This window comes from Plectropomus leopardus, chromosome 14 (assembly GCF_008729295.1).
Source record: "Plectropomus leopardus isolate mb chromosome 14, YSFRI_Pleo_2.0, whole genome shotgun sequence".
NCBI lineage: Eukaryota > Metazoa > Chordata > Actinopteri > Perciformes > Serranidae > Plectropomus > Plectropomus leopardus.
Genome location: NC_056476.1, coordinates 21621492 through 21646282, shown reverse-complemented (window position 1 = coordinate 21646282; position 24791 = coordinate 21621492). Strand labels below are relative to the sequence as shown.

At 42.9% G+C, this 24791-nt stretch overlaps 1 protein-coding gene across 5 annotated transcripts in view; it reads left to right on the top strand.

Moving 5' to 3' along the window:
• tiam2a (TIAM Rac1 associated GEF 2a) overlaps window positions 1–24791 on the top strand; it is a 109819-nt gene that overhangs the window by 82353 nt on the left and 2675 nt on the right. For all 5 annotated transcript variants that reach the window (XM_042501510.1, XM_042501511.1, XM_042501507.1 and 2 more), the window contains 11 exons: window positions 13478–13711; window positions 15626–15694; window positions 17459–17584; window positions 18093–18201; window positions 21263–21442; window positions 21752–21870; window positions 22452–22560; window positions 23004–23062; window positions 23167–23269; window positions 23519–23612; window positions 24540–24694. In XM_042501510.1, coding sequence (XP_042357444.1) covers window positions 13478–13711; window positions 15626–15694; window positions 17459–17584; window positions 18093–18201; window positions 21263–21442; window positions 21752–21870; window positions 22452–22560; window positions 23004–23062; window positions 23167–23269; window positions 23519–23612; window positions 24540–24694 — 1357 coding nt within the window. The remainder of the gene's footprint in view (window positions 1–13477; window positions 13712–15625; window positions 15695–17458; window positions 17585–18092; window positions 18202–21262; window positions 21443–21751; window positions 21871–22451; window positions 22561–23003; window positions 23063–23166; window positions 23270–23518; window positions 23613–24539; window positions 24695–24791) is intronic.

The following is a 24791-nucleotide window of genomic DNA, read 5'->3' as shown; positions in this document are numbered from 1 at the left end:
ATATTTAAGACAGGCAGGAATCTTCTTACTTGTGACATATTGCTTGTGCTCGTCTCTGTCTCAGAGTTTTAGCTTTGTTTTTTAAACACAATATTTTACAATCAATACAGTCCTCGAAATTCCCTCTGGTATCAGTTTTAGAGAAATATCCTCTCTATAAATATGCCAAATGTCCCTGATTATTTATGGCAGATTGCATGTCTATTTCTGTCCTGTCTGTTGTCGAACATCCGGTCAGGTTTTTGATATGTAAACCAACTTTATTGAAGTCATTAAACTGAGCATGAGCCTGTCCCGTTGGGAATTTCTGCCTCAGAGCCGTGGTAATGTAATAGTGTGTACGCCGGTGTTTATCGAGAGCAGTAATGAGTGTGTGTGGTCATCACAAAGAGCCGCATGTTAATGATGTAGATGTGGCTGGAAGCCTGAGAGTGAATGCACGTGCGTTCATGCATATTGACCTTCTCTCAAAGCATTTAACATATATTTTGGGTCCTTTGTTGTCAACAGTGTGAGAGCATGTTTGGCACACTTTTACTGATCGTTATGTAATATGAGCTACAAGAAAAAATAGAATAGGCAGTCATGTTGTGCTTATTCCATCAATGATTCATTGATAGTAAATCCAGGCCAAATATCCAGAAAGCATCTCTAATTGCTGCAGCTTTATTCTAATAGTCAGAGTCAGAAGATGCCGTTGAGTGTTTGACCCGAGGTCAGCCCGGAGGAGGATTAGAAAGGACGACTTGCCCTCTTCTTCTCCTCTCTATTCCAGCTCTGTTCGTCTCTTTTTGTTTGCCCGGCGACACGAGTCAGTCCCACTGTGCTGGGATCTGCACTGCACCACTGCTGCTGCTCAGCTCCCTGCCGTTTGTCTGTTACTGAGGAATGAATGGAAGATAGGTGTGTGTGTGTGGGGGGGGGGGGGTTATGAGTGTATGTGCTTATTTCACTGTGCACATTTGAGGCACAAAAGCAGAAAAAGCTCCCCGTCTCCATCACGGAGAGTCAGCCACTGTGAAGGCGATACAAAGAGAAAAAACTCAGGGTGAGATATTGGAGCTGGTAAATCAGATTTTTGCTGTCACGAAGAGCGGAATTTAATCACCACACGGCCATCAGTTTGTTCTCTGGGGCAGGGAGAAAGAAATCGAGTCACCGGGTAGAAAATCAGCCATGTATAAGCATATAGACGCACACGTGTGCACACAGCGTGCTGAAAGTCAATAGAGATGGATGGAAGGGAAGGACTAATTTCAAGCCTCTTGTCACACCTTGTCATCGGCCGCCTCACTAGACTGACTACCTTTGATTAATTGGTCCGTTGCATTCCAATTTGCACTTATTACACAAGAGAAAGCTGTGTGTGTGTGTGTGTGTGTGTGTGTGTGTGTGTGTTGAGGTGAAGTGCTTACTAGGCACAGTTATCAATGTTGTTTACCATTGAGTTACTGATTGCGATTCCTGTGTGTGTGAGTTACTTAATGATACATTTGGCTATAGAGCACCATAGTAATTGGTTTAACGCAGTGTTGTGGTACCATTATGAGCTTAACCAATCGATTGCAGACGTCAACTAAATTGGTCCCACAAAACTCCCACAAGGCCCGTCAAATTGAATGGATTTGACACGCATTGCACTGCAATAGTGAAGTAATGCAGTCATAAGAATGTGTACAGTCAAAACTGTAATAGCTGCATCCATTTTGTTTATGCCTTGCCATGCCTTGCCTAATCTCTACTACTTTATCAACTGAAAGGCAGGATGGGGATTTGTTGGCTCGTAGGCCGTCAACACATTCACATGCATACATGTGAACACGCACACATTCATAGAGTACTGGGTGATCCCAGCAGACAGATGGAAGGACGTGGGAAGTAATCTGGCATGGTCTGGTTTCACCACATGGCACCAGTTCTCTGCAGGGAGCTCACACACATGCATGCATCCATGCACACACAGAGGAACACACCAGGATGTCTTGAAGGCTGCTGAAACAATTAATCAATAGAAAATTGAATTGAATTATTATTGTATAAATGCCTAAATGTCACTGATTCCAGCTTCTCAGTTTGACAGTTTGAATAGTTATTTAGGAAATTGTGAGGAACATTTTTCACTTCTTGTCGTTTAACAGGGGTGGAGCCAGACAATGTAAACAATCGGGGGAAGCTCCCTTCCAGGGAGAGTTTTTTTCCCCCTTTATGGCTTGCCTGATATCAGACAGGACTGTTACACTCTGTTTTCATCATCAAACAGATTTCCATGGAGACAGGGATTCAATTTTCCCTAACCAGTCACTAGAGAGTAATGTATCCACCTGAATCAACCAAAAACTGCTATTTCATGTCACAGTGCCAGACAAGTCAGTCAGCTCTGTGGTGTGGCTAGATTTTAAGGTGTGGACCCAGGTGACATCCCAGCAACTAGATGCACTATTTTTCAAGCCATTTTACATAATAAAATGTCTAAAAATCTGAACATCATTTGTGAAAACATGATAGTTGCCAAGGGAAAAGAAAAATCATCCTGTAGAGCCTACACCCTATTTTGTATCTAATTGTTCTCCAACTGTCTCCATCACCCTGAAACTATAACACAACAAACGTTGAGGATGACTATTTTTCACTCCCGAAAGCTAAAAAGAGGCAAAAATGATCTGATGTTACTATTTTTAAGTTACGTAACATAGGTAGGGTAAGAATTTGGCATAAACAGCATTTCTAATCTTGAAACCTATTTTTGTTAGACTATGCTGGGGTAGAGTTTGCAGAAAGAATGTTTATCTGACAAATCTGCTGCATTTGAATCAATGCGATGATAATCTAAGCTGCTCTAACTGCAAATCAAGGATCCCCATTAATTCTAAATAAATCTGGTTTTCCATCCTTTGAATTGAATTTTAGGCCAACAGAAGGACATTTACTCATTTATATTAGATTTCTCTAGGAAAAAGCCCCCCACTCTTGTTTACATCTTTTAGATCAAATGATTACTCAATCAAGAAAAAAAAGTCAGGTCAGGTTAGCAGATAATGAAAACAACCATTATTTGCAGCCCTGCTTAAGTGCATTGGCAGAATTTTTTTGAGTTGCGCAAAGTTATGGAAAATAATTATTGTCCTATTTATTGTATTTATCAAATCATGGCTTGCTGTCGGACCACTGCCATGATACTTTAGTAAACTCGTCCAAAAATAGCAGTCATATTTTTCACACATTGTTAGGTAGCCAAAGGTTAAACAGCAGACAGACATATTAAGCCTCTTTGCTGTTTTCCAGACTAGATGTTTCAGTAAGAGCATTTAAATGGACCTATGAAGAGAGGTATGGATGGAACTGTCCCCTGGCTGTCTGTCAATAAGAGAGATTTGATTCAGTTGATTCAAACAGTGAATTAAATGAAGGCATTAGTGAACGGCAACATTTGGGCTGTTTTTATTACCTCTTTCTCTTTTTCCTCTGGTCTCACTCGTCCTTTTTCATTAGTCTCAGTGGGTGAGAGGAGTCTGAGAGGTGTTTTAACACTTTTTTAAATTGTGCGTCTAACAGAAAGTTGAATTATGCAGTTTCTTTTCTCCTCTTATCGTGACTTCTAGACTTCAAAAGGATACGGTAGATGCCTGCGGATATTAGGTTGTATCATCTTCTTCAAATAGGATCCCAATCTTCCTCGGAGCAACAACCATCGCTTTCCTAAACTTAAGAGAATCTACTTTACTTGTGTGTGTGTGTGTGTGTGTGTGTGTGTGTGTCTGTCTGTGGGATGGGAGTTTGAGGTGGGGGGTGATTTAGGGAGGTGTGTGTGTTATGACTAAGCCCATCAGTTGCCATCTGGCGGTGAGCAGGCTAATAATCTGGGCTTACAGCTGTCAGCCCAGTTAATGCAGACCTGTCTCGTCAGTCCGCTCCATTGTAAACAAGTTGGAAAGACAGAGCTGAAGATAAAAACGTAAAAAGACGGAGGGACCAACAGGGACCCAGGTCCAACATGACCTGGATCTGGCTGGAATGACTGCACCAGCAGTGCCTGGCGCAGCCGAGACAGTCGCCATATCGATTGTAGCCCCAACGGCGAACAATGAAGATCCACGGCCGTGCTTCTACCTCACCACATTAATCGAGCTCTTCATGCGGGACCAGTCGCCCGCCCAGGCCCTGTGCTCCCTCCTGGCCATGTGCTGGTTCTGGCCGTCTGACTGCGAGCCCGAGGAGAAGGACCTGTTCCTGGGCTCCCTGCTGCTCAGTTTGGGAAGGTTCCTCAGAGACAAGCTGTCCTGTCTGGCTCGGGACATGGCTGCCTGCCTGTCCTGCCAGAGAGACGTTAAAGGGGACAAACAAACGGTAACTATGGGCTGATGATTTCAGTGCTTGCAGGAGGTTTTCACTGAAGCAGCTGATACTATGAGTCTTCACACTTCAGCTGCAAACTCTCACACTCCCACAGCCGTCTGTGTGTATTTGGTAAAAATATCTCCACGGATGCGACCCTGGAGTAGCTTTACAGAAGGAGAAATTGTTTGCCATTTATTTGCATTTTATCAGCACTTTATAGCTCATGAACATTACAGCATGCACCTACAGTATCAAGAGAAGTGTATATGAATTAATTGATGTATGCTAGTGGCATGGCTCTAGGGTTGACACTGTCCGTTGGTCGGTCCACCACATCAGTCTACACTGAAATATCTCAAAAGCAAAGGGGGGAATTGCCATAAAACTTGGTGCAGATAGCATAGACTGTAGATGAAGATGGACAGCATGATTCCACCTAGTCTCGCTGTAAAGAAATGAAGCCACGGCTTAGCACATTCTCTGCAATAGCGATCTGTTAAAATTATCATGCTAACACACTAAACTATGATTGGAAAACAATGCCTTATAAACATCTATGTTAGCATTGTCACTGGAGGCATGTTAACATGCTAACTTTAGCATTTAGAGCATATACTGTGTGAAAATAATGGACATAGCTACTGCGATGTCACCCATTGGTTTATGGAGTCCAGTTCTTATGCCTCCAGTTTGACATCTGGGTCTTCATCAGCTTGGTTTTTTGTTTTTGTTTTTTTCGTGCCATGGGCGTCTATGGGGATTGACTTGCTTTTGACGCCAGCTTCAAGTGGCCAATAGAGGAACTGCAGTTTTTTGCAATTCAGTGTTCAATCCCAGCGGTTGCCGCTGTATTTAGAGTATCATGTACAGAGCTGCTAGCATGGTTGCGGATTCTCAGTCTTGTTTTCTACCTGTTTGTATCAGCGTGTCCTCTCCACACGGCCCTATCCTGCTGATCTTTAATTTAACCGTTCATTAGTAAGATTTATAGTGCAGGCAGATGGGAGTAAGTCAAAAGGTCATGGTGTTACTTCTTGCTCTGTCTGGTCTGCCTTTATTGCTATCCATGATGTTATCTCGGCAATATGGGCTGTATAAGAATTAATTGTATTGGTCCGAACAACAGTGAGAGTCTTTGTTGGTGTGTTTTCACTCTCAAATGGTCACCTTATGTGCCTCATGAGTCTATTATCTGTTAATATCATGTCATCTTTGGCAGTTGTATGGTAGGGATAGTTCAGGTTCTCTGGTTTCTTCTGAATCAACTGAATTTAGCTTTTTTCCAGGTCAGGAAGGGGAATGGGGGCAGTACAGGGATTGCCATTAGTTATTCCACAGACTAGTCTGTCATCAAACCATGTTTTCCATTGGCAACAAGCATTTCCACTTAACCTTTCATTCAGTTTAGGCATCTTGTTGGAGTAAGAATAGCACATAGTGCTAGCATTGCTTTGCCTTTGTACTGGCAGCGGAGTTGATCTGAATAGCCTAGGGGACCCAGCAGAATGGGTGCTTTAATCTGAAGCTGGCTTCATTATTAAAACACACTTCTCTCCCGAAGTCCTCCGAGACTTGGCGGAATAATATTTGTTTAGGATGAATAATAAAAGGCGTAAATGGGCTTGAGTCGAGCGAGACGGGACCAGCCCTCCCTCTCTTATTCCCCTCCCCTCCACTCTGTTTGATTTATGAGCAGGCATCGTCTTTTATTGAGCTTTGAAAAGAAGATGGCATCATGGCACTATAGCCCACTAACATGGCAAATGAATCACTGGGCTGCCTACCGGCCACCGGGCCTCCCCTCTCTCTTACATAGTGTCATGACAAGGCTGTTTCCTGTGAGGGATGGGTGAAGCCAGCCCCGGGGACACGCCTGTATTTCATCCCCTTTTCTTTATCCTCTCCCCCTCTATGTTTGTTTATTTCGGTTAAGATGGGAGCCCTCTCTGCTGGTGAAGCGCAAGGCTTCTCCTTTGATTTGAGCTGCGTTTCATCTGCAAAGCACACTGAGCTCTGTACATAATGACTTCACTGGAGCGTTAAAGGGAGATGGAGACAGTGTTTAGTGTTTATCTCGCAACCTCCCAGTCTGACAGCGCCGAGCTTTGTTTTTTATGTGAGTGTTTACAGCCAACACTTGGACAAAACAACTATTGGAATATGACACAAATGAGACAGAATGATATTAAGTGTTTGCATGTGCCAAAAAGGGGTGCTAAAATCCTTCATAGCGTGTGCAATTACACCCAGCAGTGAGGATCATTAGCACAGAGACCTCTAAGTGCTTGTTAGGTTGTTCAGCTGCGCCTGGAACCCAAATCAAGACCATTTAACGCAGCGATTTGCCTTTTGTGTGGACATGTAAAGGTCGGTGAGATTGGAACTTCTCTTTTGTTGATTCTTTATATATTTGTTTTACATGTGCAATCAAGTACACCTTCTTAAATGCCTGTGTGGAGAGACTGTCCTCATTGCCTGTTTGTAAGAAATATCTCATCAATGATGTAGAATTCTTGGAGGGAGATCGTGGAGGTAGTGGGATGAAGCTTGTGGCTTCAAGTGTGGCCCTTTTTGGGAACAGCTCGAAACATAGTTGCCTTGACATGCGGCTGGACAGCACATGTGCCGATCTATTTTGTTTGTTTCAAAGTAAAAACATCTTGACTCAGAAGTACCCTGATTGCCTAGAGATTAAGGTACCAACCACAACTGGGAACCTTTTGTTGCTTGTTGCTCCCATTCTCTCTCCCCGTTTGCCCTTACTTGTCATTACTGCATCTCTCTAGTCCAGATTTTCATCTGCCTGAATTTGGGAGGAAAAGTAGAGGAACCTTGATTCACACCTTGAAACTGCAGTGTTTTCTGAAATCTCATAGGCAACTAGGCAAAGGAAGTACCTTTTCTTTGTCTTAAGCTCCTTTCACACATCAACTGCAAACCTGAAATTATCAAGGAAATATCCAGAGGAGCTGTACGGAGAATGCAATGTCCAGATCAGTTGAAATCAGACATTAAACGGACTTAACCCTGCCAGCTTCCTAGTATGAAGTCCCTGTGGTGTCCAATCGAGCCCTAGTGTAAAAAAGAGCAGGCAACTATATGGAAAATTCACAAGCAACAAGCAAGTAGGAATGTTGATGATGTTTTTCTTAAGCAGATTGTGAGAAATCAAAAGAAAAAAAAAATCCAAGGGTGAGGACAGGTCATTTACACAAAGACAGCAATGGAGCTGTCTAACTGGGGAGATAATGAGATTTGGGAACTTGTGTCTGTAAGGGCTGAAGACAAAATTGTCAGACAAATTCAAAAAATGGCAAGAGACTTGTTTGTTTTTGACCAAATTCTGAACTGGCTACGTGACTTAGGTATAATCTGTGTCATGTCCTGCCTCCTGTGCACTATACCCAGATGCCACCGCTCACCTAAACCAAATGGAGTGTTTCCTGTAGGTGAGAACGCTTGACACAGACGATCACCTGTTGTGTGTGAAAGGGAAAAAAATGTCCAGACCTGATTCTCTGGACATTGTCTGGAGTTCAAATGAGAAAATGGCTTTAAAATGTGGCTATAATAAAGCCAGTTTTAAAAACAAGTTGAGTTTTCACGGACAGAGCGTTCATCTGTTTATTTATTCTACGTGAAGGGACCCTGTGCAATGTGCGATACATGTCACGTTTTATTCTTGTGCGAGGCCATAGTTAACATTCCTGCCCCGTTACCCCCCACCGGCTCAGAGCCTCCCATTTTTGAGTCAGCCATTCCTCTGTGTGTGGAGGTAACAAGCCAGAACAGTCTGCATTGTACTGATGCTATTGAGGGACTGGACACTGATACAGCCCCCGGCCTCTCCATTCAGCCCTCTGGAAGTTACACCGAGGTCACATGGAGCCGAAAAAGACAGCAAGAACCAGAGGAAGAGGAAAGAGGAATGGGGATATCTGGTGGCAGATGGACAGAGGGAAGTAGGATTGATGGCAGGATGTGAAAATAGAGATGTAGGAAGACTGGCTCTGATGGAAAGAGACGGACAGTGAGAGAGGACATGGACACCGCGGGAAGAATTCCCCTCTATTTGCACAAGCCAAGTGGCCAGCTAGTGATTGATATGCAAAACAAGCCGGCAGTGAGCACTTTTTCCTCTGCTTACGCTCACAGAACGGCAGGGCGCAGGATCAATGGCTCGATCCCCATCAAAGCCCGCTCCACCTCAGACGCATAGGTGTGCTCAATACTGAGGCTTCTGACCCGAGGCCTCACAGAGAGACGGGCTGCAGTGGACACTAATGAGAGAGCAGGGAAGGAGGAGGAGGGTGAGAAAAGTTGGAGAGGGGATCAACGGACCGTTACATTAAAATCAGACGTGGACGGAGATAGAGATCTCCAAGACGGTCAAGCCAACTATTCAGTTCTGTTGCTGATATTTCCTGCGGTTCAGTCAAGTTCTTTAACTCGCGCATCATCTCTGGAGCCGTCATGCCAGCATCCAGAGGAGGCAGGCTGCGTAGGAAGGGCTGCTCGCTGGCGCGAAGGACCCAGCGGCAGGCCACAGCAGCGTGGAGGCTGCTCTACAGACTGCTCTTCATGGTGAGCAGATGGAGAGAGCAAGTGAATATTTAGAGATTTACAATGTTTATGCTGTAATATTTGATGCAGTTTTTGGAGGGACCTCATTGAAAGAGACTATAGCAAGTTATCAGCACTCAACTGTGTTTTCAAGTGTCACTGTGCCTGAAAGTGAGTGGCTACAATAAAGGCTTTTTGGATTAATATTGATATGGCTGCCATTTATGTTAAGCTTGAATTTTATAGTCTTTTCTTTGGCCAGTTTGGAATGAAACTGAATGGGAAGGTTATAGCATTTTATGATGAAGCCCTTTGCTTTGACATCAAAGGGCTAAAGCAAGCGGACATTGTGTACATGTGCGTATGGCCGTTGACTGAAAATGAGGAGAAATGCCGCTGGACGCCGTCAAAAGGAAACCAAGTAGACAGAGACAAAATGACTCAACAGCTTCTCACTTCATTTTTTTTTTTGTACCTGAAAAGGTTGACAAAGACCTCTTTTCTAAATTGACTTAAGGGCATACATGGTGAGGAGAGGTAGAAACATGATCCAGAGCTGTCAGCTGTCAGAGACGGAAACCTGAATAGGAATTCACAGCAGCGCTGTCGGATCCACTCTTCTTTCCTGGCTCACTCCCGGGCTTTTCTCCCGCCTCCGCTGGCTCCCGTCCTCGGTTCTTAATTGGTTATTTGGGCTAGCTGTCAGTCCGTGTTGGTGGGATTGTTGTGAGGCAATAGCAATTCCTGAGTCATGACAGCGTGTAGCCCCCCCTCCCCATTGCTTTTCTTCGCTCTCTTTCTGCCCACCTCTTCATGCTCCGGTGCAGGTATCTGCCATTTAGTGTTGATGAAAATCTTAGTTAGGAAGCTGTGTGAGAGGTAAAAGTGTGTTTCCATGTGCACAGTGCTCCCGAGCGTCCAATTGAGCCTATATGCTCTTTTTTTCCCCCTCCTTTCCCCCTCATTCGTGAGATGAACATCAGCCGGTATTCCTACAACGTGATGGGTGTGATGAGAATTAACTCAGCACTTGAGTGGCGGTGTGTGCTACCAGACAGGACTCCCCTTTGCTCTGGGCGCCTGTAGCCGAAATAAACGGTAGATATGACTGTTATCTGTCTCTACAAGGCTGCTCTCCCCCTGTCTGGGGCTACCAGTGGGCTGTTTGATGAATATGTTGCTCTGATATCCTTAACCTCTGTGTTTCCTTCAGGCAATCTCCCCCTGTCCGCCCGCCTGCCGCAATATGGAGTTTTCCCAGAGTGTGTATCAGTAAATGAAGACTGACTGGCGCTGTGTGTGGCAGCAGCATCAGGACTGAAATTTATGTTGTGATCTTTAAATGGGATTGCGTGGTTCAGCAGCTGTAGTTTCATGGCTGATATGAATTCCTTCCAAATGAGAAGGGATGCTACATTAGTGTTGGCTTGCACATAATCAGAATAAACGCTTGCAGAAATGTTTTTCCCCATCAGCTCAGACGTAAAGTGATGATTGTTGGCAAAAATATATTTTTTACTCCCATGAGAGAGAAGTACTTTTGTACCGAATAGACCCTCAACTCAATAAACGCAATACTAAAGCCTTTTTAGCTGTGCTTGCGGTAGGGCAATGTTGCTTGATCCACTTCCTGAAATATCTCAACAGCTATTGCATTTATTGCAAAAGAATTTTGTGTAGAAATTCATGTCACTCTCAGGATGCTTAATGACCAAATAGCTATAAAACTAATGATATCCCCATCAGCTTTAGCTCTACTTTGGCAAATGTTAGCATGCTAACAAGCTAAACTAAAATGGTAAACAATGTCGTGATTTTAACTGCTTAACATCAACATGTCAGCATTGTCTTTGTGTGTTAGCATGCTAAAGTTAGTTTTTAGCACTGACTGCATACAGCCTCACTGGGCCTGGGTATTGGTACTTGAAACTTTTAGAATCAGAATCAGTTTTTTTATTGCCAAATACATTTACATATTCGAGGAATTCCACTTGGTGTTTTGGTGCAAACAATTAACATAAAGTAAGATTAAAAATAGTACATTTTAATAGAATAAGATAAGGTTAAGGTATCGGCTGAAATAACCTAGTACCAAGTACTATCATATTTTCTTGAGTCAACATGCATTTGATCCTTTTTGCAGTGATCCCACACTGTCCCAACTCCCTGCCTGACCGCTCTCCCTGGCAGACGGTCAGTTCAACATAGCAGCAGCTAACATCCAACACAAAGCTATTAAACTGTTCCAAATAACTAACACCAACAGTGAAACCGTATCTGTGTAGCCTTGCAGTGTCGCAACTGTCCCTGATGCAGAGCTCACACTCCTGCAGCAGGAAATGTTACAACCCATACAGTCTGTGGTGGGGTAAAGTTAAGCATGCTAAATTTGACAGAGTTGGCAATTCAGTGTGCAGTGACGCCACCAAAATGTATATCCTTACTAAACGTCGGTCTATTCACATTATTGGTATCAAATGAAGTACTCTACTGATATCACTTTACTGATATAAGTCCTGATACCCAGGCCTAAGCCTCACACAGCTGCCAGTGTGGCTGTAGACTCGTCAGTAAGTGTTAATATGTACAGGTATGCCTGTTTGTAGTGTATGTGTGTGCCTCCAATCAGAACATCCCTCCCCCAGCTCAGAGGGAATCAGTAAGTCCCCTCATAATTATCATCCCACATTCAAAGAGCTCCAGAGTGGAGCGCTACTCTGGGCGGCGGATCACTTGAAAGAGACTTAGCCCAGACATACATGGAGACAAAGAGAGGCATTTCCCCATTCTCTTTCTTTTCTCTCTCTTTTAGTCTGTCACTGTCACACAGACTATATTGCAGCATTGGAGGCCCGTCTCTCGAGTGACCATGCTATAATGAGCCTGCTGATGAGTCGCAGGCCTATTAATCGAAGCCTTGATTGTCTGTGGGCTCCCTGGGAGTGGATGGTGGCAGGTTATGGGTGGTAGCTCACACCAGTTTCAGAACTGAATAACTCGGACAAGCTTTCACACTCTGCTTGCATGTGCATATGGATGCCTGCAGTGTCGTAATGAAGGCTGTATTGACCCAGTGTGTGTTGCTGTACAGCAGAGATATTCAACTTGCTTTGCTGGAGGGCTACTTATTGCAAAATGATGGGAGGCCAGGAGCCAGTTGCAGAAGCCCCATATGTGTTTCTAGGATTTAAGGATATTTCTAGGATTTTAGGACATTTCTCAGATTTAGGACATTTCCACAATTTTAGGACATTTCATTTAGGACATTAAAGTACAAAAAACAATTAGAAAAATGGTTTGGGGGGGTCCAGATTTGGCCTGCGGGACATAAGTCAAGTATCACTGCTGTACTAGTGTCTAGTGAGCTGCACTTGAATGCTTGCTCATGCAATGCCTCATACATACAAACACACACACACAGGAAGAGTGCTGAGCAGCTGTTTTGCCTGCAACGGCAGCTGTCCCACCGTGCTGTGCTGCTGTGCAGCGGACTGGAACCTGCTATTACTGGCACTTATCAGCCCCTGCTGATTCCAGTGACTGGCCACAGATTATAATTCTACAGCATGTTGTTCACTTGGAGTAAGGAGGGCTGGTCATCATTAAGCTATTTTTGGCATAGAAATTACATTGCAATTGATGGCTTGCTCAGTCTAGCAAGTTAGTGCTTCAGTAGCTTGTCAGGTGAGAAATTGGGATGGATTTTGTGTAAAAGCATTTACTGTACTGCTTGAAAAGCATATACCATACACCAGCAAGAGAGAGGTTTTTCCCTCTCTGCTTATTTTATCACATTCCAGGGAATACAACAGAGAAGCTGATAATGGTTCATTTTCTGCCACAGTTGCTCACAGACAAGAAAATCTTACCTGCCACAGGCAAGACTTCCCAGTATGGTGCCTACGGCTGATGTTAATATCCCTACCCCAGGCAATACATTTCAATGCGGATTAGCTGTTTCCGTTAAATGGTGTGACACTACATTTTTGTGAATGAGCGGAGGTGTTTTCAGCTAAATTTAGAAAATGAGGATGCCTCCCTCACCCCCTCTAATACAAACTATTACAAACTATTACATGACCACTTGGGATATCTTGACATGTCAGATTTTCTGGAACTGATGTGACACAAAGCTGCACAACTGTCCATTATGGGTTTGGAAGAATAATGTAATGTAGTATAATGCTATCTGTAGGGATATCCAGTTAGTCTTTCAGATGCACTGCTAAGTCTTTGATGCAAAGCCAATTAGCATAGAGTGCATAACTAAATCTCCATAACGCTCTTAGTATACCCAGTAGAATTGCTGGCCATGTGCAACTCAGAATTACATACATCATTATTTTATACAGCTGGAGCTGAATTCATTAGTGGTGAATAGAATAAATGAGGGAGGTAAAAGGCTCGGATTTTTCTTTTTAATAGATCCTTGAGAACACGTTTCTGTGCAGATAACATGCTTGTGTTCACATGAAGTTTCTCATCACAAGTGTGGTCCTTATTTTATCCAGCTGACTGTTATAATCCCTGAGCTGCCTAACCTAAATATACACCCCTGTCTCTCTGCCTCCCCCTGCAGAGCGTGGACACAGTGTGCACTCTCTACCAGTCCTTCCAGGAGGGGACAGGCTCAGGCTCTGGTGGTTTGATGGATGACACCAAAAGCTCTCCAGCGAGGCAGGGAGGGGATTTAGGCTCGGGTCCCACGCGGGAGGCCACCCTGCTCAGACCTTGCCCTAAGCATATGAGCGCCACCGAGAGGTTACGGAAGGTCATCCAGGAGCTGGTGGACACAGAGAAGTCATATGTGAAGGTGAGACCGCAAGGCTTCGACTGCTGTCATATTAGAATTTCTTATAAGAAGCGAACATTAATAATTCATTAAACTCAGAATCTGTTCCACTGTTCCACTTTCACTCCTCAGCTATATTTTTTTTTCTTCCTTTTTATTTTATTTTATTTTTTTATTTTATTTTTTTTTCTTGCCAAGTAAATAAGTAAATAACTCCTGACTGGACACTACTCATGTTTTTTATTGGACTCATTATCATGTAGATTAAATGGCATTACCACTGTCAGCTGCCAAGTCCTTAAAGGAATAATAAACTTTTTGGGAGAAAATAATTTTTTGCTGCAGATGGTAAGAATCTTATCAAACTGTCAAGTCTGTATGATAAATATTTAGCAGGAGCTTACAGTTGGCTAGTTTGGTTTAGATTAAGACTGAAACAGCTAGCTAAGCTCTGTCAAAAGGTTAAAAAAAATCTGCATATTAGCACCTATAAAGGTTATTAACAACTTATATTTTTTTGTTTAAAGGTACAGTAATAATCATATATTAATATTCAAAACTGTGTTTTTATTGGTGTATAATCACTTGAAAATAAGAATTGTTTTATTTTTGTCTAAGAATAAAACGTTTGTATCTATGTACAGAGAGGGTCCTCTTACACAGAGTCCCCCACTGTGTTTTATAGAAGCTCAGAATGGATAAATCAAACACTGGCTCTAAATAGGGAGTTTTTCGCATCGGCCAGTGTAGTTCTCCTTCACACTAGACATAAGCTTAGGGAGCAGTTTCAGTTCTACAACCTCAACACTAGATGCCACTAAATTCTACAGACTAGACCTTTAGTCTGTTCAAAAACTGATGTGTAAAAACAACAAGTTGTGTTGTTGTGGGGCCTCATGATATATTTCTTGGCTGGGAGCAGTTGAGACAACAGGAAGCTTCCAGTGAAGAAATATGTTAATGTTGTGCATAACTCCCTTGGAAATAAAAAAAAATGTTTTTATACTTTGATTTTTGTAAGAGATGAAAAAATAGATATAACAAGCCAGTTAATGATGGGTCTATATAGATATTGCTATGTTTGGACAGTGCTAGGCTACCTGATTATCCCAGGCTCCAGCCTTTATGCTATAACTGGCTGCTGGTACTAGCCACACATTTAACTTAGAATTATGGGTGTGATATTAAACGTTTTATCCAAGTGTTAACAAGAAATGAAATAAAATATTTCCCCAAAATGCAATACTATCCTTTTAATGCAAGATATTATGGCACACAGTGCAATGGGACATTAAAGAATAGGAACAAATGAAGGAGTAGCTGTTTTCTGTGTCATAGCTAAAGCTCCTCCATCCCTCCTCCTCCTGTCTAGCCTTATTTATCTCCTTCCCGCCCAATCATTTCGCTGCCCTCATGGTTTCCAATACGACCTTTCCCTTCTTGACACACATTCAAGAGCCACACTCATGATCTTCTAAACTCTGCAACACTTGTCACGGCTGACATTTTTTCCTTTTCTCCCTCCATCTCTTCATTTTTCATTAAGTCTCTCTCCCCTTGCGCCCCTCCTCTTCAACTTGCCGTTGATTTGTAATTGAGTGAGGAGATTGTCTTCCCTGAGTGCCTTGATGCGGGCCTGCTCGCCTGTATCCATGCGCCACTGAGGTAGTCTGGGGAGGGGACGAGGAGGAGGAGGAAGCTCATAAATCAACCTAATGAGAATATCTCCACTGATACAAAGACAAGCTACAGCCACATTATAGTATTGGGGGTTAGAGGAGGTAGAAGATGGAGGAATGAGGGAGACTGTGAGAGGTTATAAAGGAAAAAAATATGTTGTGATTTGATGATGAAGAGATTTTAAAGGACATGCAGGTTAAGGGATAATGTTTACTATCCCTATTTGATGACCTTCCTCTCTTTTTTTGTGTGCAGGACTTGGCCTGTTTGTTTGAGATCTACCTGAAACCCCTGCAGAATGAGACCTTCCTCACACTGGACGAGGTAGGTGGTGAATGCTTGAAGTAGGCATGGGCAGTATTACAGTATCATGGTATACCAGGGTATTTAGAAATCCTGACAGTGTAATTTTAAATACAATCAAAAATAAAGACTCTCATCTTTCTATTAACATACTGGAGAGGCTGTATTGAGAATGTTTTGCTTGCAGTGCGCATCAGCTGCCCAGGATGTTAATAACAGGCCACACTGCATGCGTGAGCAGTGTGTGTCTGCATTGGCAGCGTTTGTTGGTGCGGCACTGCTGCAGAGCTGCCTACTGTAAAAACTCAGTATTTTCAAATTAAAAGTACATAGTTCACTCATTTATGAAGCCGTGCGAGATACTGCATTGTCAGCGACAAGGTCCTGCAAATATTTCACAGCAAAATGCCTTGTATTGACAACTGAAATGATCCTGTCAACAGAAATGTTTTCAGAAGGCTTTTATTTTGACACAGAAACAGGAAAGGTTGAGTAAAATACAAAATGTGTATTTCCTTATGTCTGTGACAGATAAAGACATCGGAACTGTAGTAAAAGGTCGTATAGAGTCAATATAATTATCAAAAGACAGTTTTCACTATCTGCTTTTTCTAAAAAACAAAAACAAAACACATGCATCATGTGGAACAAATCAGCAAGACTCCATTTCTCTAGATGTGCCACAGCTGAGCAGCGCTGCTCATGGTAACATAGGCACAGAAAAAAAAGGTGTACTGTTGTGTTTCTCTGTTTAATATGGAAAATGGGTGTAAGAATTACCTTTTGTTGACATCTTGTGAGTCAACTCGTACCGCCCAAGCCTAGCGTGAAATATGGTAAACATTATCAAATGTGTAGTGAGAGGCGTGTCCTGGGAGGTGTTAAAGCTATATATGGAATTCATTGAGTGTTTATTAGCCAGAGGTGACGTCGATGAACTCTGCTCGGCCATACCTCCCTCATTACCAATGTGACTGGCTGGAGGACAAATTACCATTCCCCTACACTGACCTTCGAGTGTCCCACAGAGACATAACAATAAAGGTTTTAGAGTAAAGCCACCCTTTAAGCATTCACCTCAGCTTCATACACCACGATATAGCTGTCCGCTCATTTTAGTGTACTTTTTACAAAAAATAAAGGTAGTGTGTTTTCTCCATTTAAAAAAAAAACAAAACCCTAAATTCAACTATTATTGTACGACAACATATAGTGGGAGCTGCAGAATGCTAATCACCTCAGTGTTGCAGTTTCCATGCTTGTGTACAGCTCTGTGCCATGCGTGACCTCAAACACAGGATGACTCTCCTAAGACACACTGGTCGATAGGCCACTGAGCACTGGGGCAAATTAAAAGGCCATTATGGGACAGCGAGACGTGTGCAGACACAAAATGGACAAGAGAATGTTAGCCCCCGAATGGCTTTTAATGAAGGGAAGTGTTGACCCTGCGTTTGTGTGTCGGAGAGGGTGTGTTAAAGCAGTACAAGTTTGTGTGTGCACCGCATTTCTAGCAGGGGCCATAGCTTGTCCCTAAGTGCCTTTGTCAGAGATGGAGCCATCAGAGCGGAGGTTTTATAACACCCCAGGGTGCCTGTCTGACTGACTGTTATGAATTACAAGCTTTTTTTCTGGCCTTATATTCCCTCACTCTCCTTCTTTCTCTGCTGTTTTCCTCTTGTGCATCCTTATCTATCACCTTCCCACAATTCCATCCTACCTCTCCTTTCTTAACATCTTTCTATCCATAATCCCACCAACCCTCTATCTTCATCTCCTCCTCAGATGGAGAGTCTGTTTGGCAGCCTGCCAGAGATGTTGGACTTCCAGAGGGTCTTCCTGCAGACCCTGGAGGAGAGGATTGCCTCCTCGCCCGACTTCAGCACCCTGGAGACACCATCACAGTTCAAGGTGAGATACACATGCAATAACATAACGCCTTATTGATTAACTGTCCACAGCTTCATAGAGGATTCCATGAGTATACAGAGCATTATTCTCAAACTAGATGATTTTAGTGGCTTGCCCAAAGAAAGGTATGATCTCTTAGATGTTGAGGTTTATAAATAATTGAGGTGGAGTGACAGGAGCACTGCTGGCTGATTTATAGGCTTGACATGACAAGGTGTGGGGTCTATTGATCGAGGCAGCGGTTCAGCGGTTGGATTGCGAGCTGCTGAAAGCTAGTGTACTCGAGAAGTTAGGTGAGAGAGAGAGGACAGAGAGGGGGCGTTTGGGTAGTCTCCGGAGAGAGGGTGGACAGAGTGGTACGGTCATGACTTCACATGTTCGCACTCTTTCATCCCATCTCTCTGTACTCTGTGTTAGGCTTTGTGTGGCATCACTCTCAGGTCATCTGTGTGTAACGCTCAGTCCCTGTCTTTGTTTTTTCTCTCTTAAAACCTCTCGGGTCTTACAGAAGCTGCTGTTTTCTCTCGGGGGTTCATTCCTGTACTACGCTGACCACTTCAAGCTCTACAGCGGCTTCTGCGCTAACCACATCAAGGTCCAGAAGGTCCTGGAGAGAGGTACAACATGCACCTAAACACATGAAGAATACAAGACAGCCTAAAAACGCACTGACAGCACAAAGTGAAATTCAGAATAGATAGATCTGCAGACACATACTAACTCAAATCATCCCACACCCTTGTTAAATTTAGCTTCCTTGCACCTATGTTGCATCAGCGACACCTTACGGCACTCACTGTGGAAGGTTGGCCTTCTCTCTTAAGAAACAAATAAATTATGTACCAAAGTAAACGCCTCAGAGTGAGACTGTGGATGAAAGTGAGGTGAATGATGCCTCTCCAGTTTACAGCATGCCCTCTTCCATCTCCATCATCATGTGCGGACACGCACACAGAATATTAGGTGCGGTAGAAACAAAATTCGCCTTTAATTTAGTGATCTACGGTCTCTAAACATTCAAAGCTATTACCTGTTTTACAAGAGGATAGAGTTTAAACAAACATGCATTTGTAATACACAGACTTTGGATAACCTTCTCCACAAAGAGCATGCTGTAACAACCCAAGAGCCCTAATAAGTCCTCACGTCGCCCTCAGCATGTGACGGAGTGGAAATTTTAAAGTTGATTTATGCCTGTTACGACGCCGGCCTTTCTGCCACTATTTGGGAACACTGCCCAGTGCAGAGAGAAATGTAAGAAGATTGGCCTCTTTGCAGACATGAGGGGATGGCGTGGGCAAATTGCCCCCCTGTGCTGCTTAAATCTGCCCCATTACTAAAATTGCGTGGGATTTTCCTCGAAGTAAGCAGTGGGATGGATGTTTAATAGGATTAGAGGAAGAAAAACACTTCGAAAGTCCCTGAAGGGTCAGAGTTACCTAGAGGAGAATAAAATGTGGTAAATATGGTTATCAAAGCAACACTGGTGCATGAAAGAGTTTTCTGCAATTTTGAATATTTTGAAAGTTCATGAAAATTATGTTTAATCACATATTATGCCACCATTCGTTATAATCCTTCAAGGAATGCTCTTCTATTGGATGCACAGTTAGAAGAAACCTTAATCTGTGATCCAAATGTAAATCTGGGAACTCATCGGCTATCAACCTGACTGCAACAAGCCTCTTGGGTCAATGGCCAGTATTATGGGAGATCTGATGTAGCCAGTGGATATCAGGGCCAAGACTCCCTCCTCTGTAGACCAGCCATTTTGGCTTATCCCAATAAACAGATATATGCAAAAAAATGTTTAGCCAATGTGTTCTGTCTAAGACATGATTGGACAATCCAACCCGGACTCCAAATGAAAATGAGAATGCTTCTGATATCAACAACTTGTCCCTTTGCAGACAGATACTGCATACATATGCAGATATCAGTTTATAGAGCTTAATAGAAGGGTAATAGAGTGCCCAGGGCATGCCGTTTTTTTTTTTTTTTCAACGTGAAAATTAGCTTCACCCTGGTTACCTCGTCAAAAAGCCAGTGGGATTTTTTCATCAGCTGTTGAAATATTCCAGAAAATATGCTCTGTGACAACCATTTATGATAAAGGTTTTGTTCCGCAAGATTATTTTCACAACTGAACACCACTTTTAGTATTTCGAGGACTAAAAGCTCGGTGTGATGACTTTCTGCAGTCTTATTTGGACACTTGTTAGCAACCACCTTTATAAAGATACAAAAGCTTCAAAGTTCACCGTGGGATATTTTCTGATGTATTTTATGTAATACAACAAAATGTGAAAGTCTCTTAAGCTTGTGTTAATCACAGACCTTATTTCAGGCATCTCATCAAAAACACATTTAAAAAAAACATTGACTTTGAGATGAGGGAACCGGAGTTGCTGAAATGCAAATTTATATCTGGGTGTTAGGACTCAGTCCTGCAGCACTCTGTCCCACGACCCAGTCAAATATTCAACCCTTCTATCACTTACATTTTTGTTTTTATTTTTATTTTCTTTTTTTCCATTTTTTCAAATTACCATTGCGTAGGATTTAAATGGTCAATGGACTGTCCTTTTCTGAAAGCACCTGAGATTTTGGCATAGTGTTCATCTGAAGTCCTTCAGTCTGTGGGCAATGCCAACTCTGCACAAAATAGCTCTAAGTGATTGAGTGACGGGAAAAGATGCCAGATTCTAAGTACTTTGGCTTACAGGATTCATACACCCTATTCTTTAACCAAAGCTTTTAATGGTTGCGTATATACAGTATTATAGTTGGCGCACGCCAGCGAATATTAGAACAACATGAAACTGCAGTAATTGCACAGTACATTTAAAAAAAGCCAAATATAGTTTCACATGGCACACACAGAGTACATAGTTGGCACAGTTTGGTCACAAGCAGCTGATCCAAGGGCAAGGAGAAGAAATCTGTGGGAGTTTGTCAACCATTAAAGTAATTATATGCCTGTCTCTGCCATCTTCATCACCCCCCCCTCCCTCTCCCATCATGCCAAGGGCCCTGGGTTGCCTTAGTTTCTCTGTTTATTTGTCGACTCGTTAATTGCCTGCCAATTACTCTGGGAGGTGTCGATGCGGCTGCCTGTCTGTGGCTGGGAGTGCTATAATTAATACTTTAATGGCCCCCCTCAGTAAGCGTTGTGGAAGCATACTGCTCAGGGAAAATGTCACCACCTTTACAGATGGCTCTTTATTTGTCATACCTGCCATTTCACTCTCTGCTTTAGGCATCACTGTAAAGTAAGAAGTCTCAACTGCATCATTCTCACATGTTGTAAATAAGACGGCTTTAGTATTGAAGATACTCATCACTGTTCTGCTTGATTTTTTTCTCTTGCTTTGTGAAAACAGCTTGTCTTTAATTTATTGTGATACTCAGGGGTGATGTGCTGAGTATAATGGATGCATTAGTAGATGTTTAAACTTATATACTGCTGTGGTTGTGGAAGACTGGGGAAGCCTACACTACCCCCTGCTGGAGACAGCTTATTGCACCATCATTCTGCACCAACCCCAGTTTGTATTACGATATAGCCACACATCTCTTACTATGTACACTTGAGACTGTCAGAAAAACACAAACACCAAAAACAAATAGTCAACTGCTGAAAGATTCATATTAATTCAGTATATGTGTGTTTTTCAGCTAAGACCGATCAGACCTTCAAGGAATTCCTGGATGCGAGGAACCCCACTAAGCAGCACTCATCCACCCTGGAGTCGTACCTGATTAAGCCCGTTCAGAGGGTGCTCAAGTATCCCCTGCTGCTCAGGGAGCTGGTCTCCCTCACTGACGCTGAAAGCGAGGAGCACTACCACCTCACTGGTACTAAGAGAAATACATATACATTATACAGATGCACCTGCACACCCACACACGGGTGGGTGGGGGTTGGGGGGGGGGGGTGCGGTGCTATAAATACGGCCCATGTTCACACTTGTCATTTCAGTATCTTGTTGTCATGCTATTATGCCTGGAAGCATTTAGTGACAAGTCTTGGCACATAAGAGAAGGCATTTTTCCCCATACACAATGAGTAAATAAAACCTGCTTCTCTAATGCAAAGCAGCCGTATATATACAGTCAAGAATTGATCTCTGTTAACACACTCGCATTCTGTTCTTGTCCCTGCAGAGGCTTTGAAAGCCATGGAGAAGGTGGCCAGTCACATCAATGAGATGCAGAAGATTTACGAGGATTACGGCTCTGTGTTTGATCAGCTAGTTGCTGAGCAGACCGGCCTTGATAAAGAGGTAGATACACATTTCAGACTCATTATCAAGCTAAACCTAAATATATAAAAAAGTAAATATATAAAAAGTTGCCTTGGCAACACTTGTTTCACAAGACACCTGCTACAAGAGCATCTTGTTGAAAAAATATTACTTATCACTTCAGTTTAAACTACATCAACCCAGTTAACTATCAGCACATCAGAGTTGGGTTGTTTAGCTTCTTATGTTGTTTACGCCGTTTCATGTGCATTGCCTCCAGGGAATGAATACATTTACAAGTTGATGGAATATTTAGTTGGTAACCACTGCAGTATAAATATTCAAAGTGAATGCTAAATAGTGTTGTCTAGGGTACTGTATGTTTTCAATGTATTTAAACAGCTCAGACAAAACCGACATAAAGGTTTGCCTGAGAATCAGCTTTCACCCTGTGTAGAAACAGTAGTTTATAGAGTCCGTGTAGCTCCAGTCATAGACACACATACTTGGTATGTATCCCACAGCAGTATGCTTCAGCAAAAAGCCAAAACTCTGTCTTGTTATTCTTCTGTCTCTCCCGCTGCTGTTTTTTTAAACAGTCTCCTGTGTGTCTCTCTCAGGTCACAGAGATTTCGATGGGAGAGTTTCTCATGCATTCCTCAGTGGTCTGGCTCAACCCGCATACATCATTGGGTCGCATGAGAAAAGACCCTGAAATGACCGTGTTTGGTGAGTCTGCACGCTTCTCCCAATATTATTGCTGTTGTATTCAAGGGAAAACGACTCCCCTCCTTTCCCTACCCTCAACTGCCACCCTGCTGGACTCCAAAGGTTTCTGGCAATCAGTGTCTTAGCTGGTATTCCTCCACATATGGCTTTGGGCACAAATGACCACATTGACCATTTTGTGTTTCCTGCAGATGTTTGCAGTTAAAGTTTAATCAGTACAAACCAACTGTATTGGTTTTCTGCAGAGCCACACAGAATCATGTCTGCAACAGCATTCAAACAGATTTCTGTGAATCTCCATCTCTGGAGTCGTAGCGCTGATACACACTTTAAGGCTTCAAGCTGGCATCTAAAATGCTTCTGTGGATTGCACTCCTTCAGTTGCTTTCCCCAAGAGGCACTTGCAGTCAAAACTAAGACGTTGATGTGTTCTCTCTCACCAGTGTTCAAGAAAGCGGTGATACTGGTCTACAGGGAAAACAACAAGCTGAAGAAGAAGATGGTAAGCATTGTGTCTGTTGCACTCATTTACTCTGACATGCCACAAATTGTGTATTTGGTGTGCAACTTAGCATTTTTTTTTTCCTCTTTTTTTGTGATGACCAGACGAACCCTCGTTCAGCGCTTTCTCACGGAGATTCGGATCCCTTTAAATTCCGTTGGCTCATCCCACTCTCTGCACTGCAGGTCAGATTGGGAAACACTGCAGGTAAGAGACTGGCACACTGACACATTTTCCCCACTAAATCACTCACAAAGTACATCCACTAAATCATTTTGTTCTTTCTCCCCCTTCATATTTCTCCACACAAACCCACAAGCTCATTCTCCTTGCCCACACACACATCTCTGCTGGCATTTCTCCTCAGCTCCCTCCCTCCTTATCTCCTTCTGAAACCATAAACCATATTTAGACTGTGTGATTAAAAGCCTCCCCTTTATTTCCTCACTCCCCCAGGAACAGGCACAGAAAGCAGCTGCATCTGGGAGCTGATTCACTCCAAGTCTGAGGTGGAGGGGAGACCGGAGACTGTCTTCCAGCTGTGTAGCAGGTCAGAGATTAAACTTTCAGGTGGAGTCAGTGATGATTAATGCTCGTATGCATTCATGGATTACATGGTTGTTTTTTTTAATATATTACACATACCAGAATAAGGTTAGGACAGTTAATGGTTATTACATTTGTATTATTTTTGTAGTTTTGGCCACCATATCTATTAGTTATGATAACATTGTAGTCACCAAAATAGTTATATCTGGGAACACAGTAAACTTGCTAAAATTAAGTCCAACAAGGCAAGAATGTAAGCAGTTAGGTGGTAAACAAGACAACAGTTTAGCCAGATTACCTAACCCACTTTATTTGGAGGCAAAATCAAAGTGAGTCTGCTCATAATGTTGGTAATAATTTATCATTGCACAGGAAAATGGTGTAATCACAGCTGTGGAAAGTACAGTGGGTCAACGATGAACCAGACAGTTGGTCTACAAATCACCTGTGATACATGTTCACAACAGACAATCCTTTTTTACCGTTATTCTTCTCTCCCAAATAGATGCTAATGTCTAATATACAATCTAAATATAATCTAATTCTATTATATTCATGAAGTATTTTTTCATATGTAGTTCAGTAGTCTAATCTTGCTTTAAGATCATGGTCCCCCAAAAAAAGACATGTCAGGGTTTAGCTACCAGCTTGGCATTTCCTCCATGTTTGTTGTTTGCTGTTGTTAACATTTAACTGTGAGAACTGTCTACATGGGGATGGTAGTTAGAGTGAAGCCTGTGACCCAATTGGTAATTCTCATTACACACTGTGAAATTGGGATCACTCCTAATGAATTACATAACTCATTTCACCGGGGACACAATGGAAGTCTCTCACCAATCCTCTTAATCTATATTTAGCCGCACAGATCAAGTTTAACATACCCTGTGCTCATGTTACTATGGTACCTCTGCCGTGTCCTCCTCAGTGTGCCGGAGAACAAGGTCAACATCATCAAGGTGATCCGCTCCATCCTCAGGGAGAACGTGAGGAGGAACATGAAGAGCGAGGGCACGTTGGAGAGAAGCGGTAAAGAGCGCCTGGTCCCCCTGCGCAGCACCCTGCCCTCCTCTGCCAGGCTAGGTGAGTGTTCAGAGGCATTCCTGTGGGGGAGATACTTCTTTAAATGAAAGTTGGGAAAGTTTCCGATCATAACATGTACGCATAGGAGTGATCCTCG